Source organism: Somniosus microcephalus, chromosome 8 (assembly GCF_052327205.1).
Source record: "Somniosus microcephalus isolate GS21.2 chromosome 8, FLI_Smic_1.0, whole genome shotgun sequence".
Taxonomy (NCBI): Eukaryota; Metazoa; Chordata; class Chondrichthyes; order Squaliformes; family Somniosidae; genus Somniosus; species Somniosus microcephalus.
This window is the reverse complement of record NC_140994.1, coordinates 238129187-238145680: the sequence shown is the minus strand read 5'-3', so window position 1 is coordinate 238145680 and position 16494 is coordinate 238129187. Positions and strand designations below refer to the sequence as shown.

Here is a 16494-nt window from a genome sequence, read left to right as displayed (position 1 = left end):
GAGGGTGAGGTAGGGGTGCTACAAATGGCCTCAGTGCCTTTAAGCTATGCAAGGGAAGAATTGGTTCGGGTTCTCGCCTGTGATTGCTATGTGTGTGTGTGCGCGTGCGTGCGTGTAAGAGGATTGGGCTCAGTTGTGATGCCTCGGATGCTTGATTATCCTGTCGACCCTCACCATAGACTCGCGTATGAAGAATATCTATTAGGGTGTGGTACTGGAGGATGTCTGATGCCCATGGATCTGTACCCCAGTCAATGTCTTTGTTGGGGGAGAAAAATTGAGAGGAGTAAATTTAAAAAAAAAAAAAATTACATCTCATCTGGCACAAATTGTTGGTATGTTTGGCTGACCGGTGTTAACTGTTCTGATCTTACTGTACTGTAGTGTAATAGCTTGTTCCTTCTCGGTTATATATGTTTAGAATCTTTACATATGTACATCAGCGATAATTTGTGTCTGTGTTCATGACACATTTGGCAGCTACACCAATCATGACGGTAATTCACAGTTCTGAGTGAAATTAATTTGCACAGTTTCCAAACCTCTTTTAGTGGACATGGTGTGAGTTTAAAAAAGCACAAATCTGGCTCAAAAGGAATCCACCAGTCTTTAGTTGTTGGGACCGAAAATGCTGTGAGTGGCATAATGAAAGGAGAGGAAGTTGAGAGTTTGGAGTTAAGGTAAATTACTAGGGCAAAGGAATCGGAGTCTTTTTGCATCTTATCCATATTACCCTGCAGCAGACTTCAAACTCCATGTCCACCTTTTCTTTAAATTGCCACAAGTGTTCAATGGCACACCAGCCTCTCGCTGAGCAGAGAACCCAATAACTCGATTGGATACTAGGGGGGCAGCAGTCAATGCACTGCTAAGGTGTTCTAGCCAATCAGAAGAGGTTCTCTAAACTGGGACATTTTAGCTGTACGGTTCAGACTCTACTTTCAGGATTCAAATGATCCCTAGGCGCCTGACTACACTTATTAGGTGGAGAAACAAGTAGTTAGATTTTCAACTTGCCACCCGGTTGTAAAACTGGCATAAGTGAAGCTGCCCTATTTTCATTTGCATTGATTTCAATAAAAATTGGGCAGTTTCCATAACGGGTGGCCAGGATCTCATGAAGTTTAAGGTTTTACAATATGGTACCCGATCACAGACTGCTTGTTGTTGTCAATAGATACAAATTGGGAAAATATTTCCTTATGGAAGATCGTGGTGGTTTGTGTGGGATGGGGGAGGGTAAGGGTAGAGATAGGGTTGGGGTGTCAGTATGTTGGCTATCTATAGCTTTCGGGCACACGACCTCAATGTACTATCAGTTACGGCCTCTTAGAAAAGTGGAAAATAATTACTGAAGTGGGATGACTCGGTTCTTCACAACTTTCTTTGAAGTAGTAGAATCAATAATCACAAAGCTAAGTATTGCATTTGGTTCTTTTCAAATGGACTCTAGTACATCGACACCACATGGAAGAGTTATACAAGTTCCTAGACTTGAAACACTATTGATATGAAGTCAGACTTGGACAGCTAATTCTATTTATTTTAAAGACAAGGCCAACAGGGAAGATTAATGTCAGTGGATCATAAAGAGAGTTGATAATATTGAGGGGTAGATTCCTTTAATTTAAATGTTGAGGGATAGAACTCTGGAAACATGTTACGAGTGTCACAATTTTTAAAACAGGAAAGCGATGCACAAAGCTTGGGGTGAGAAGGGACTCTCTTGTACCTCAGCCATGGAAGGGGACTCGTGTGATAAAATGCAAGTGGCAAGTGTCAAGGGATCAGGGTGAAAGACTGCCTACCCAGGAGAGGCAGTGAGTACAAGAGAATATTGGTCCAGGCTATAAAGAGGCAGTAAACGTGACAATGTGCCAATCTAGTCCAGAGCAGTAAGCTTTCTTCAAAATAAAACTGTGTACTGGTGAGACCTGTTTCATATAAGGTTGAATAGTGAAGGGTAAACTCGGATATTATGGACCAACAGATTACTATTGCTATGGAAACTGTTGCTAAAGGTGCTTTTATTAGTCAGGATTACATCAATAGGCTCTTTTCTTTCTACAGCTAGTATTCAGATAATACTTTTTGGTTTATTCCACATGCAACATGCGTTTTTTTTTCAACCGGCATTAGGTTTATTTTCTTGTATTTTTGTGATTTCTTTTTGTGTGTTTGAATTATCTGTAATCAACAGTGCAAATATTTATCTTGGATTTCAAGTGTGTTCTTTTTGAATGGAAAGAGGTCAACTAAGAGTATCATTCATATGCAGAATAAACCTCGCCTTGCCCTCATTCAGAGGAGCATGAATGCACTTCTGATGGAATCTTTACCTGCTAATGCAGCCTCGCATTCCTCCCTGAGGGCCTTGACATATTCAGAGTGACTGGTTTTCAGTTCCACTATTCTGGAGTCTGTCTGCTCTGCTTCTTTCTAAGAATATACAAAACAATTTGTTAATCATCAACTTTTAAACAAATACTTCCCCGTTGCCAAGGTACAAATATGACATAAGCGCTCTCCAAATAATCAGCTGACGGATCAAGACCTGGACTTCTCAAAAGTGGTGAGCTTTGGACACCTCCTTGTGAACTAGTTGCAATGCTGAATCTAAATCCAGCATCCAAATGCTCGAACTGTGGAACACTACTTTGGTGGTGGTTTTTTGTCACAAGATTTGTACCATTGGTGAAACTTTTCTATGACAAAGTTCTAATGAAGGATTTATACCCAAAATATTTTTTGATTGATCTGTGTATTTCCAGCATTTACTGTTATTACTTCAAGTTCCTGCATTTGCAGGTTATTTCTTTGTCTCTTGTGAATAAAGTTTAGTCCAACAAATCAGTAAAACTGACATTGAGAGCTCCACAGAGAATTCATATGGCAGCTGATGGAACACAAACACATGGCATCATGGTAAGTATTAGTGTGTCCGTGACCATGGTGCATTATCCCTCCTTGGTCCTCCTCGACTTCATGCAGCCTTTGACACGGTCAACTACACCATCCTCCTTCTCCAATGCCTTTCTTCCATTGTCCAGGTCACTGGGATTGGCCTCTCTTCGTTCCTCTCTTAGCTATCTGATCGCAGCCAAAGTATCTCTAGAAATGCCTTCTCTTACTGCCCCAACACGGCTATCTCCAAGTCCCCATTGAATCTGTCCTTGGCTCCTCATTTACAGCGATGTTAAACAGAGATCCTTTCTGCCTTCTCAGGTGGATGTAAAAGATCCAATGGCATTATTTTGAAGAATTGGGGGCAATGTCCCCAGTGTTCTGGCCCACATTAACCTCTCAACTAACATCACTGAAAACAGATGATTTGGTCATTATCACATTGCTATTTATGAGACTTTGCTGTGTGCAAATTGGCTGATGCACTTCCTACACTACAACAGTGACTACATTTCAAAAGTTATTTCAGTGGCTGTAAAGTACTTTGGGACATCCTGAGGTCATGACAGGCACTATATAAATTCAAGTTTTACTTTTGTCCTTTGACAACATCATCCACAGGCATGGGGCCAGCTTCCAGCTCTACCTCTAAACCTCCTCTCTCGACCTCTATATTGTCAGATCACTCGTCTGATATCCAGTCTTGGATAAACCACAATTTCCTCATTTGGGAAAATTGAGTATAACAAACAGTCAGCATGTTCGATTTGCACTGCACCCAATTTCCTGCTCATTATAGGATAAATTAATTTAAATTTACCTCTTAGACTATACAATTGGGCAGAGGCTACATACTTACATGTCATCCATAATCTACTGGTAGAATAAACAAACTATTTGTCAGTGTTTAGCCTTTATTTATAATTCAAACCTTTTGCAGTTCCTGTTTCAATTTCTTGATGTCCTCTACATGTAAATGCTGAAGTTGTTGTTTCTCTGTGCTATGGGTTGAACATAGGTCACCCCTGAGTCGTGCAAGTTCCCTCTCGTGCTCCTCGCTGATCCCTTGCAGCTCTTTCTCATGCCTCTCCAGAAGGGCTGCTTCTGCCTTCTGCAGCTGATCAGAAACATTTCCAGGTAAATCTGAAGGGGGAGAAAAAACATGATTATTGAATGTTGAAAGCTATTGGAGTAGAGCTTTTAATGGATGGCCAATCATGGGCTGTGTGTGGGTGTGTGATTTTTCCAGCACTCCAGAGACTAGAGCACAAAAATCTCGGCGGACACTCCAGTGCAGTCAGAGGTGCTGTTTTTTAGTGAGACATTAAGCCGAGACCCCATCCACTCTCTCAGGTTGACGTAAAAGATTCCACAGCACTATTTCAAAGAAGAGCAGGTGAATTATCCCCGGTGTCCTGGCCAATATTTATCCCTCAATCAACATCTCTAAAAGAGATTATCTGGTAATTATCATATTGCTGTTTGTGGGAGCTTGCTGTGTGCAAATTGGCTGCTGCGTTTCCTACATTATAACAGTTACTACACTTCAAAAAAGTACTTCATTGGCTGTAAAGTGCTTTGGGACATCCTAAGGTAGCTAAAGGTGCTATATAAATGCAAGTCTTCCCTTCCATCACTCACTCCTTCACTCTCTCACTCCTGGAGTGTCCAAGCAGAAAATTTCCCCTTGCATGTCAAGTGATAAGATTATGACTGCAGACCTTTCTGTTGAGCAGGAGAAGATACATTTATCAGTCATAAGTAATAACTAGTATCAATTGCTAAATATTCAGCACAATTTGCCTGGTACCATAGTCAGAGCTAGAACTTTGAGGTTCTCTGGATTATGTGATCACTGCATTTGTTAGTGTGAGCAAACTCAATGCAAACTCCCTTCTTTCTGTGGGAGTCGGAGGGACCGATTTTAACCAACTCACCCATTGGGATACTGATGGGTTCGGGTGCAGAGCTGGTTTTACACCCTGCCCGATTTTAGTCTCCATTGAAGTCAATGGGCGGGGTGTAAAACCGGCATTCCACCCAAACCCGTGAGATTCCCACCCAACGAGTGAGGTAAAAATTACTCCGAAGTCTCAGTTACTGATGGTGAGGACTGCAGAAAATGCTCCGATTTAGAATAGGCTCTCCAATACATTTTCCATGAGGCCACGCTTTTTGTTCAGCGTGAAATGCCCGCTGCTCTTCCTGGGACTGGAACATAGAATCATAAATGCAAACAGAGAATTTGAGCCTCCACACTGGAGTTTTCCAGTGCTGGTGATGGCGTTGCTGCATCGAATGTAGGCGTGTTAAATGCAGCAGAGTTCTTAGTGTGGATAACTGTAAAGTCAGAGGGAGATTCCTATATCTTGTACACTTGTGCCTTTACTAGGAGGATTATTAATTATCTATAGTCTTGATGTTCTTTAACATCATCTCAATGAGAAGGCTGTACACCGTACAGCATTAAACTGTATCGTTCTGACCCTGTCCTTTCAAAACATAATTTTCAATAATCCAAATAGAGAACTACAGAAGTTAAGATGCTGATTGATAAGATGAGCCTGTTAGCAATTGAGCAGTAAGCTCTAGGCCATGGTGATAGGAATGTGAATTTTGTAATATAGACAAAGGCTTCAGTCATGTGCCAGTGTGCCAAGGATCAATTCTTGGACACGGACTTAAACACTTGCCATTTATTAAACATTAGATGTTACATGCTCACGACCAACACTGAGATTACAAAGGACGCTTTGCTGCAGAAAATGTACACATTACAGTTGGGTGAGCTCAACCCTCCAGATGTCTCCGTTCTTCATGTCCCAAGCTATGGCTACAATTTTACCCCATTCATATTGGTTCTAGCTGTACTGCTCCACAGGGAATTGCATTCCGTAAACCCTTTCCCCACTTTCGCTACCAGTCCCCATCAATGCGTCCCCAGGTCTGCTAAATGTGTTTGGGTTAGCGAGGCATAAAAAGAGAACTGAGTCTCCAGTTGTTGTGATAGAGAGAGTCTAAATGTAAACATGTGTCAGCTGGCCCAGAAAGCAGGCTGCACACGACCTCTGTACACATTTTCAGCCTTTTGGCAATGTTTCAATTTTAGTGTTGCTTTTTTTTCTTTCAAAATATGCAAATAATCTAAAAATGGAATACAGTATAGAATATAAAGTAACTATTTTGTGTAAAATGGATTTCTTGACTATTTCTCAATCTTAACACCGAGAGGGTGACAATTAGGAGCAAAGTGTTTGGGGATCTAAAACTGACAGCAGCAGAGTTTTTTCTTAATTTGTTTATGGGATGTGGCGGTCGCTGGCAAGGCCAGTATTTATTGCCCATCCCTAATTGCCCTTGAGAAAGTTGATGCTAGAGACTAAAAGGTGGAGGTTGCAGTTAAGGAGGGAGAAGCAGAAAGAGGATAGTAAGGAAGTAGAACAAAGCTTTTATACTAGAATACCAACGAGAGATCAAATTGGGAAGTGCAAACTGAATGAAGAGAGTCATGAAATAGGGACTCGAAGCAGGACAGAAGCAAGAGAAGTAAAAATTGCTCAGAAAATGAGTAATATGCTGAGGTTAGAATATCGGGGACATTAAAGGAGCTATGTCACAAGTTCATTGCCTGAACAAAGTTTTAATGTGTCAAATAACTAATCCACATTACGAAAAATAAGTTTGACTCTTTTATATATTACTGACCTGAATGTTTCCTGAAGTTTCAGGATTCCAACCGGCTAGATTATCTGGTCATGCATTTAATACAGAACTACAGTAATATACAGGTATTAAAAAAAACTTGATTTATAAAATAGGGTAAGCATTCACGATTCAAATAAGAGCCTTGGTTGGGTCAAAATTAAAGCACGTGGCTTCTTGAAAGAGCAAAAACATTTGACTTCGATTAGTCCAGAAAGAGACAAGATCACGACAATTAAAAGACAGCAGAAAGACCGAGCTGAAGGGAATCGATACTTGAAGGAACAATCTCTTATACACCCAAGAGATAATGAGAGCTAACGTTGAAAACTGTCGACTATCCTTTAAAGCTAAAATCGAGACAATTTAGCTTTTTTCTTCAGCAATGTTGTAAAATTGTATTGCCTGTGAATATTCCCATCAATGTGAACCAGTCAATCAGGAGTGAAGAGTTTCTCAGATGCTAATAGTGAATAAAGTCAGCTTAAATTTAATTTTGGTTGTTTATATAGTTTAGTGGTGCAATGACCATAAGGAGCTCCTACTAAACCCAGGTGAAAGCAACCGTCCCAGCCTCTATTACAACATAGTTCTCAAAGACTACTCCCTTCCACCAGTTGCCACACTTGCACTTGGACACTGACGGGTCATATGAAGTGTTGTCAACTTCCAAGATTTCATCAGCAGTTTATTGGTTTTACACTTTTTTTTTATTAAAGTGCTCACTGTTCAGAAGTTTGAGGGGAGGGAAAGATATCAATTTTTCTTTCTATTTAATTGGCTGATGCTTTAAAACAATGGTGCAAAATCAATAAACGAATTTGCAAGCGTTGACGTATGGCTTTTCTAACGCACGAAGTGGGGAGGGGATAATTGCTCTGGTCACTATCTATAGTATCATTAACATGCTCTTTTTGAATGTAGTTATGATTTTGCTATCCGTGGCGATTGGAGTAATTCTTCCTATAAATGTCAATTCCTGGACAGGTATTGCTTTCATAGCAAATGTGGCTGATTGACAGAAAATGGACCATAGACCAATTTCACCCCCTATATCTCTGTACATACTACATTCAAAGTGCTGTAGGCAGAGTCTTGGTCATAGAGTCATAGAGTCATAGAGTAATACAGCACGGATAGAGGCCCTTCGGCCCATCGTGTCCGCGCCGGCCATCAAGCCCTGTCTAATCTAATCCCATATTCCAGCATTTGGCCCGTAGCCTTGTATGCTATGTATGCTGTGTATCTTTCTTACACACTGAATATTTTGGTGCATGATACGGACCATTTAACGTAGTACATTGCGAATAGCTCAGATTTCCTGTAGTCCCTACATACTGTACTCACTTCAGTGTGGCAGAGATTTGGCTTGTTCATATGGCACAGATTGATGGCCCAGATTTTGCTGGAGCAGGGCACCTCACCACATGCCCGGTTAGTTAGACTCGTTTCCTGCACTTTTCAGCTCAAATGTTTTGCCCTGGAAGCGCGAGCTGATAGCGGCATGGTAAGGGCAATGGGGCATCTGGGACCTGGGTGAATGATGGGACCAACAGTGTATCTCCTTAACCAATGAGATTTAAGGATTGAGAAATAAACAGAGGAACGGCATAGAAGGAAATAGGGTGAATTAGAGACAAATCAGGTAGAGAAAGATAAATAAAGGTCGTGATTTTGCCTACCGAGGGGGGTCCGGCGTGACCAGGGTCGGTGGTTGGTTGTGACCCCGCTGCTGGCTCCAGCCCACTCTGTAAAGTGATCTTACGATGAATAGGCTTGTTGAGCTCACCTGGCACGGTTCCCGGTCAATTAAAGGAAGTGGGTCTGATGACGTGTCGTCATCAGCCGGTTTCCTTAAAGGGACCATGCGCAAATTGATATGGACAGTTGTGCTGTCAGTGTTCTACAGCATTAATGTGCTGCAAACACTGACGAGCACTGCGCAGAGGTGCACGGCTGGACCCAGGCTCTCTCCATATGCTTGTGGAGGGAGTCGCAGCACGCAGGGAGCTTCTCTTCCCTTCCCATGGGCGGAAGAGACCTCTCCAGGAGATCAACACAGCCTGGTTGCACATTGCACAGGAGAACACAAGCAGGGATGTTGTCAGGAGGACCTGGCTGCAATGGCACAAACCTTTCAATGATCTCAGTAGATCACAAAACATTACTGCAAAGCCACACTCAACCTCATCCTGCTGCGCTACTCATCACATCCCCATCACTCTGCCTTCCCTACCCTACTCCTGCACATCCTTCCGCACACCAACTTACTTTGCACCTCCACCCACCCTCTATATCAACATTATCACTTCCCTTTTTCCCAGTTTTGGTCGCCTTACCTGAGGAAGGACGTTCTTGCCATGGAAGGAGGGCAGCGAAGATTCACCAGGCTGATACCTGGGATGGCAGGAATGACGTATGAGGAGAGATTGTGTCGATTGGGCTTATACTCACTGGAGTTTAGAAGATTGAGAGGGGATCTCATCGAAACCTATAAAATTCTGTCAGGCCTGGATAGACTAGATGCAGGAAGGATGTTTCTGATGGCCGGGGAGTCCAGAACCAGGGGTCATAGTTTAAGGATAAGGGTAAGCCATTTAGGATTGAGATGAGGAGGAATTTCTTCACCCAGAGAGTGGTGAACCTGTGGAATTCTCTGCCACAGAGGGCGGTGGAGGCCAGTTCATTAAATATATTCAAGAAAGAGTTGGATATATTTCTTAAGGCTAAAGGGATCAAGGGATATGGGGAGAAGGCAGGGACAGGATACTGAATTTGGATGATCAGCCATGATCTCATTGAATGGCCTACTCCTGCTCCTATCTTCTATGTTTCTATATTTCTATGTTCTCACTAGCCACCCCTCACCCTAGTCCAATAATACTAACTAACAGCACACAAGAGTAGGCACTTGGGTGTTTTAGCCAATGTTCATGTGAAGTTTCTATTAATGTGCTGTCAAACATTGAAATCTTTATTTTCAACACTTTGCCTTCTTGGACAGATTTGTGTGCACCTTTGGAAGTGGCTTAGGCGAGTTGTAGTGAATGGCGAGACATAATGGTACCCCCTAGAATGGCGATGAGTGTGAAAGGAATGGCTTGGGCATTGTAGGGATGCTTTATGATGTTGGTGTGGGGTGGTGCCGACCTGGCGCATCATGTGGCAACCAGGATGTGCAGCGTCAAGTGAAGTAAATCTGGCTATGGTGAGGCCATCCCTGGCAGCAATGTGGTCGGGTGCTGATGCCCCGTGTCCTGTGCAGCATCAGTTGATTGCAGAGAAGGTTGGTGTTGTTGTTGGTGCTGCTGGTGTGCCTGGTGCTGCTGGTGTTGGGGCTGATCGTGGTGGGATTCTGAGGACCAAGGTGAGATAGTTTCAAGGGCACCGATGCTGATGTAATAGATGGCAGGTGAAGTTGAGATGACAGAGCGATCTGTCAATGGTCAGAGAGGTTGTTCCAATGAGGTGGCTCCAAACATCTGCAAGCTGCATAATGCTCAACTGTCTTCCAAATGCAGTAAGCAACAGTTTGAGCTTGGAAAGTGAACAGCTGTGGAATGGGAGATTTTATGCCACTTTTGCAGCTGTCAAGTAATCAGATAATTCAATGCTGAATCCACTCATGGCCCATTGAACTGATGTGATCCCCGAGCAGCGTATAACCCATGGGGGAACTCGTAAAATTGAAAGGTAAGCTTAAAATATTAAAGTGCCTCTTAACAATCTCTTAATGATCTAAATTGCCTCCCCCGCTGCTTGGTGTCGGGTCTGATCAGCGCTGACAGATCCGGCATCTGGGGGACTAGCGTGGAGGCAGGTTGACAGTGGGTTCCCTACGCGCTGTCAAAAAAAACATTTTCCCACCCGACCCGCCATCGATTGTGCCCGCTGACCCCCCAAAAAAATCCCCCCAAAGAGAGGGAAAAGAAGATTGCATTAAGAGAGAGAAAAAGAGAGACCAAAGTGTAAGAGAACTTTTTTTTAAATTGACATTTTTGAAATCTCCAACAATTCACCTGAAGGAATGAAACTCCACACTTTTAATTGTTCACTTTGAGCCAGAGCGGTTGATTGGCAGTCATTAACAATTATCACGTTGTTAAAAGGGTACTCGCACTATTAATTCATAGTAGATTTAATTTTCTGTGGTGCGTTTAGTGGGTAATTAATGTACAAATGCAGCAACTTCATGATACGCACGGGGAGGTTAAGGGCGAGAGGCTGTTTTCGTGAGGTTAATGGCGGAGCGGCGCAAATCATCCAGCAACTTGTGGTGATTCACAATTCACAGGGTATCTCTTCCTTGCCACAAATTACTGGCCGATTTTCACAATGACGCCGTGTGTCAATTCACACGCCATTGCATTTTTCAGCAAATTCCCGCCCATTGTGACTCGATGAAAAATTTAATGCAGGATTTAGCATTTTTTTAAAATATTGATCGATAGTGATGTCGTAGTTTCAAAGTTAATTTGAAATTGTAGTTACAGGTGTTGCAAGCTGTATTCTGCCACCTTCATGACATTTTCTTGTGTCAGTTCTGGTAACTTCTGATGCCATGTGGAGGGTGTTTGAGAAGGTGAAGCCATGCCAATGGGAAAAAAAGCAACAAAACAGAAATGACAAACTTAATAGTTGGCACAGAAAGATTTCACTATTAGCGTAACGCCAGTAAACCAGTGACATGGGCCCAAAGATGGAACGCACACAATTCATAGAGACCATGTAAAAGCTTGCATTCTGTTACACAATAGTACAGTGTACTTAAACACAAACACGCTTTTGCAATACACAATCACAGCACTGCATCACTGATGAAGAAACAGACCCATATAACATCAATAAACACACCAGATACGACAAACCACTACCTTCCTGAGACGATAGCTGCTGTTCAGTCAAAGTTGATTATTTTTCTCTGCTGCCACACACCTCTCCCTACGTTTTCTCACCTCGTTGGTTTGCGTTGCTTCAGGCTACGCACTTACTGAGTCCAAGGCCCTGGAGAGAGTGACTTGCCCCACGGCCACCACCAATGCCATTCTTGGCCTGCGGACAGAGTGGCGTGAAGATTTTCCATTCTTCCATTCCATTTACATGGAGTTACCGAGCACCTGCTCAGGATCGCCCCACAATTGCAAAGGTGAAGTGAGGAGCTCAGTGGAACAGATGATCAAACCTACATTGGTTCATTCCAGTATTGTTATCAAACCTACCACCCTTCATTCCATCCTGCCACCCTTCGCTCTGCTCTCACTATCAAAACCTGCCAACATTTTTTAAGTTTTAAAAATTCATTTATGGGATGTGGGCGTCGCTGGCTAGGCCTGCATTTAGTGCCCATCCCCAATTGCCCTTGAGAAGATGGTGGTGAGCCGCCTTCTTGAACCGCTGCAGTCCATATGGTGTAGGTACACCCACAATGCTGTTAGGAAGGGAGTTCCAGGATTTTGGCCCAGCGACAGTGAAGGAACGGCGATACAGGTCCAAGTCAGGATGGTGTGTGGCTTGGAGGGGAACTTGTAGGTGGTGATGTTCCCATGCGTCTGCTGCGCTTGTCCTTCTAAGTGGTAGAGGTCGCGGGTTTGGAAGGTGCTGTTGAAGGAGCTTTGGCGAGTTGCTGCAGTGCATCTTGTAGATGGTACACACTGCAGCCACAGTGCGCCGGTGGTGGAGGGAGTGAATGTTGAAGGTGGTGGATGGAGTGCCAATCAAGCGGGCTGCTTTATCCTGAATGGTGTCGAGCTTCTTGAGTGTTGTTGGAGCTGCACTCATCCAGGCAAGTGGAGAGTATTCCATCACACTCCTGACTTGTGCCTTGTAGATGGTGGAAAGGCTTTGGGGAGTCAGGAGGTGAGACACTCGCCGCAGAATTCCCAGCCTCTGGCCTGCTCTTGTAGCCACAGTATTTATATAGCTGGTCCAGTTCAGTTTCTGTTCAATGGTAACCCCCAGGATGTTGATAGTGGGGGAATTCAGCGATGGTAATGCCATTGAATGTCAAGGGGAGATGGTTAGAGTCTCGCTTGTTGGAGATGGTCATTGCCTGGCACTTGTGTGGTGCGAATGTTACTTGCCACTTGTCAGCCCAAGTCAGAATGTTGTCCAGGTCTTGCTGCATATGGACACGGACTGTGTCAGTATCACTACCAAACTTACATCCATCCCTTCACTCCACTCGCTATCAAACCTGCCAACATTCACTCCACTCTCATGCCACGACAGTCGTCATTATTTCAAATATTCATTCAAGTTCACATTTAAAAGTAAATGTAAGCTGATTGCTTGCAACTTGGTTTGTGGCCTTTTTGTCACTTAGTTGCAAATCACCTCTTTGCGAACTAATAACTGGAAACATTAAAATAGTGCAATTTACATATGCTGTGAATTCAGTGAGGTGTAACTGTCTTCTGTGGTAGGGAGATAAAATAAACAATTACGCTGATACAAAGGGTCGCAGGTTTCATGTATGTGTTTGACTACAGGCTCAATGTTATCTGCCTGCACCCAAGTATCACTCGCTGCTGCAGTCATTCAGCTATTAAACGTTTCAGTTTGACTAGGTCAATGAGTGACTCACCATCAATCGGACCTGCTCTGCTTATCTGTTAATAATTATTCTCTTGTAAAAGTCCGATGTTGTTTTTCCTGCTTCTTCATTGTTTGTTTTGTTATATAATAGATATTCCAACTTCACAATGTTTTTTCTACAGCTCCTCCTGTACTGTGCCAGAGGGGGTCTGTCCTCCTGTATTGTGCCAATGAGGGGGTCTGCCCTCCTGTACTGTGCCAATGAGGGGGCCTGTCCTCCTGTACTGTGCCAATGAGGGGGCCTGTCCTCCTGTACTGTGCCAATGAGGGGGCCTGTCCTCCTGTACGGTGCCAATGAGGGGGCCTGTCCTCCTGTACTGTGCCAGAGGGGGTCTGTCCTCCTGTACGGTGCCAATGAGGGGGCCTGTCCTCCTGTACTGTGCCAGAGGGGGTCTGTCCTCCTGTACGGTGCCAATGAGGGGGTCTGTCCTCCTGTACTGTGCCAGAGGGGGTCTGTCCTCCTGTACGGTGCCAATGAGGGGGCCTGTCCTCCTGTACTGTGCCAATGAGGGGGCCTCTCCTCCTGTACTGTGCCAATGAGGGGGTCTGTCCTCCTGTACTGTGCCAATGAGGGGGTCTGTCCTCCTGTACTGTGCCAATGAGGGGGTCTGTCCTCCTGTACAGTGCCAGAGGGGGCCTGTCCTCCTGTACTGTGCCAATGAGGGGGTCTGTCCTCCTGTACTGTGCCAATGAGGGGGCCTCTCCTCCTGTACTGTGCCAATGAGGGGGTCTGTCCTCCTGTACGGTGCCAATGAGGGGGTCTGTCCTCCTGTACTGTGCCAATGAGGGGGCCTGTCCTCCTGTACTGTGCCAGAGGGGGTCTGTCCTCCTGTACTGTGCCAGAGGGGGTCTGTCCTCCTGTACTGTGCCAGAGGGGGTCTGTCCTCCTGTACAGTGCCAATGAGGGGGTCTGTCCTCCTGTACGGTGCCAATGAGGGGGTCTGCCCTCCTGTACTGTGCCAATGAGGGGGTCTGTCCTCCTGTACAGTGCCAGAGGGGGTCTGCCCTCCTGTACTGTGCCATTGAGGGGGTCTGTCCTCCTGTACGGTGCCAATGAGGGGGCCTCTCCTCCTGTACTGTGCCATTGAGGGGGTCTGTCCTCCTGTACGGTGCCAATGAGGGGGTCTGTCCTCCTGTACTGTGCCAATGAGGGGGTCTGTCCTCCTGTACTGTGCCAATGAGGGGGTCTGTCCTCCTGTACTGTGCCAGAGGGGGTCTGTCCTCCTGTACTGTGCCAATGAGGGGGCCTCTCCTCCTGTACTGTGCCATTGAGGGGGTCTGTCCTCCTGTACGGTGCCAATGAGGGGGTCTGTCCTCCTGTACTGTGCCAATGAGGGGGTCTGTCCTCCTGTACTGTGCCATTGAGGGGGTCTGTCCTCCTGTACTGTGCCAATGAGGGGGCCTCTCCTCCTGTACTGTGCCATTGAGGGGGTCTGTCCTCCTGTACGGTGCCAATGAGGGGGTCTGTCCTCCTGTACTGTGCCAATGAGGGGGTCTGTCCTCCTGTACTGTGCCAATGAGGGGGTCTGTCCTCCTGTACGGTGCCAATGAGGGGGTCTGTCCTCCTGTACTGTGCCAATGAGGGGGTCTGTCCTCCTGTACTGTGCCAATGAGGGGGTCTGTCCTCCTGTACTGTGCCAATGATGGGTTCTACCCTCCTGTACTGTGCCAATGAGGGGGTCTGTCCTCCTGTACTGTGCCAATGAGGGGGTCTGCCCTCCTGTACTGTGCCAATGAGGGGCTCTGCCCTCCTGTACTGTGCCAATGAGGGGGTCTGTCCTCCTGTACTGTGCCAATGAGGGGGTCTGTCCTCCTGTACTGTGCCAATGAGGGGGTCTGTCCTCCTGTACTGTGCCAATGAGGGGGTCTGTCCTCCTGTACTGTGCCAATGAGGGGGTCTGCCCTCCTGTACTGTGCCAATGAGGGGGTCTGTCCTCCTGTACTGTGCCAATGAAGGGGTCTGCCCTCCTGTACTGTGCCAATGAGGGGGTCTGTCCTCCTGTACTGTGCCAATGAAGGGGTCTGCCCTCCTGTACTGTGCCAATGATGGGTTCTACCCTCCTGTACTGTGCCAATGAGGGGGTCTGTCCTCCTGTACTGTGCCAATGAGGGGGTCTGTCCTCCTGTACTGTGCCAATGATGGGTTCTACCCTCCTGTACTGTGCCAATGAGGGGGGGGGGGTCTGTCCTCCTGTACTGTGCCAAGGATGGGGTCTCTCCTGTACTGTGCCAAGGATGTGCTTTGCCCTCCTGTACTTTGCCAATGAGGGGCTTTGCCCTCCTGTACTGTGCCAATGAGGGGGTCTGCCCTCCTATACTGTGCCAATGATGGGTTCTACCCTCCTGTAATGTAACAAGGAATACCCAGGGCTCCTGTAGAACACGTAATGCAATTGGACACTGTAGGAAGAGTGGCAAACATCTTGGTATAACCCATGAGTATGGGGAGGTAACATAATTCAACAACATTGGAGGGGGGCAAATCTAATCCCGAATCATATAACAAAGGTCAATACTAATCCAACAGTACTGGGATGAGCAAATGGAATGTTATGATAGATGGCCAGTTCCATCCCATCTCAGTCAGCAATATTTTACTGATAACATCACAATCTCTTGGAAATATCATCATCAAATCAAATTCAACCAGAAATCGCAAGGTGGAACAAATATCAGAAGATTATTATCTGAAGGTAGCAGGACAGGTAGATAAGGTGGTTAAGAAGGCACACAGGATACTTGCCTTTATTAGCCGAGGCATAGAATAACACAGCAGGGAGATTATGCTAGAACTGTATAAAACATTAGTTAGGCCACAGCTGGAGTACTGCATATAGTTCAGGTCACCACATTACAGGAAGGATGTGATTTGCACTAGAGAGGGTACAGAGGAGATTTACGAGGGTGTTGCCAGGGCTGGAGAATTTTAGCTATGAGGAAAGATTGGACAGGCTTGGGTTATTTTCTTTTAAACAGAGGAGGTTGAAGGGAGACTTAATTTAGGTGTATAAAGTTATGAGAGGCCTAGATAGAGTGTATAGGAAGGACCTATTTCCCTTAGCAGAGAAGTCAATAACCAGGGGGCATAGATTTAAAGTAATTGGTAGAAGGATTAGAGGGAGAGTTGAGGAGAATTTTTTTTCAGAGGGTGATGGGTGTCTGGAACTCGCTGCCTGAAAGGGTGGTAGAGGCAGAGACCCTCATCACATTTTAAAAGTTCTGGATATGCACTTGAAGTGTCATAACCTAAAAGGCTACGGACCAAGAGCCGGAAAGTGGGATTAGGCTGGGTAG

The 16494-nt window shown here is 45.2% G+C and overlaps 1 protein-coding gene across 1 annotated transcript in view; it reads right to left on the bottom strand.

Moving 5' to 3' along the window:
• The window catches only part of LOC147114175 (coiled-coil domain-containing protein 69-like), a 40751-nt gene that overhangs the window by 10310 nt on the left and 13947 nt on the right, over positions 1-16494 (bottom strand). Inside the window, exons 3-4 of the mRNA XM_085995819.1 lie at positions 3836-4047; positions 2340-2439 (exon numbers count right to left, since the gene is read on the bottom strand). Of these exons, the coding sequence (XP_085851945.1) occupies positions 2340-2439; positions 3836-4047 (312 nt within the window). The remainder of the gene's footprint in view (positions 1-2339; positions 2440-3835; positions 4048-16494) is intronic.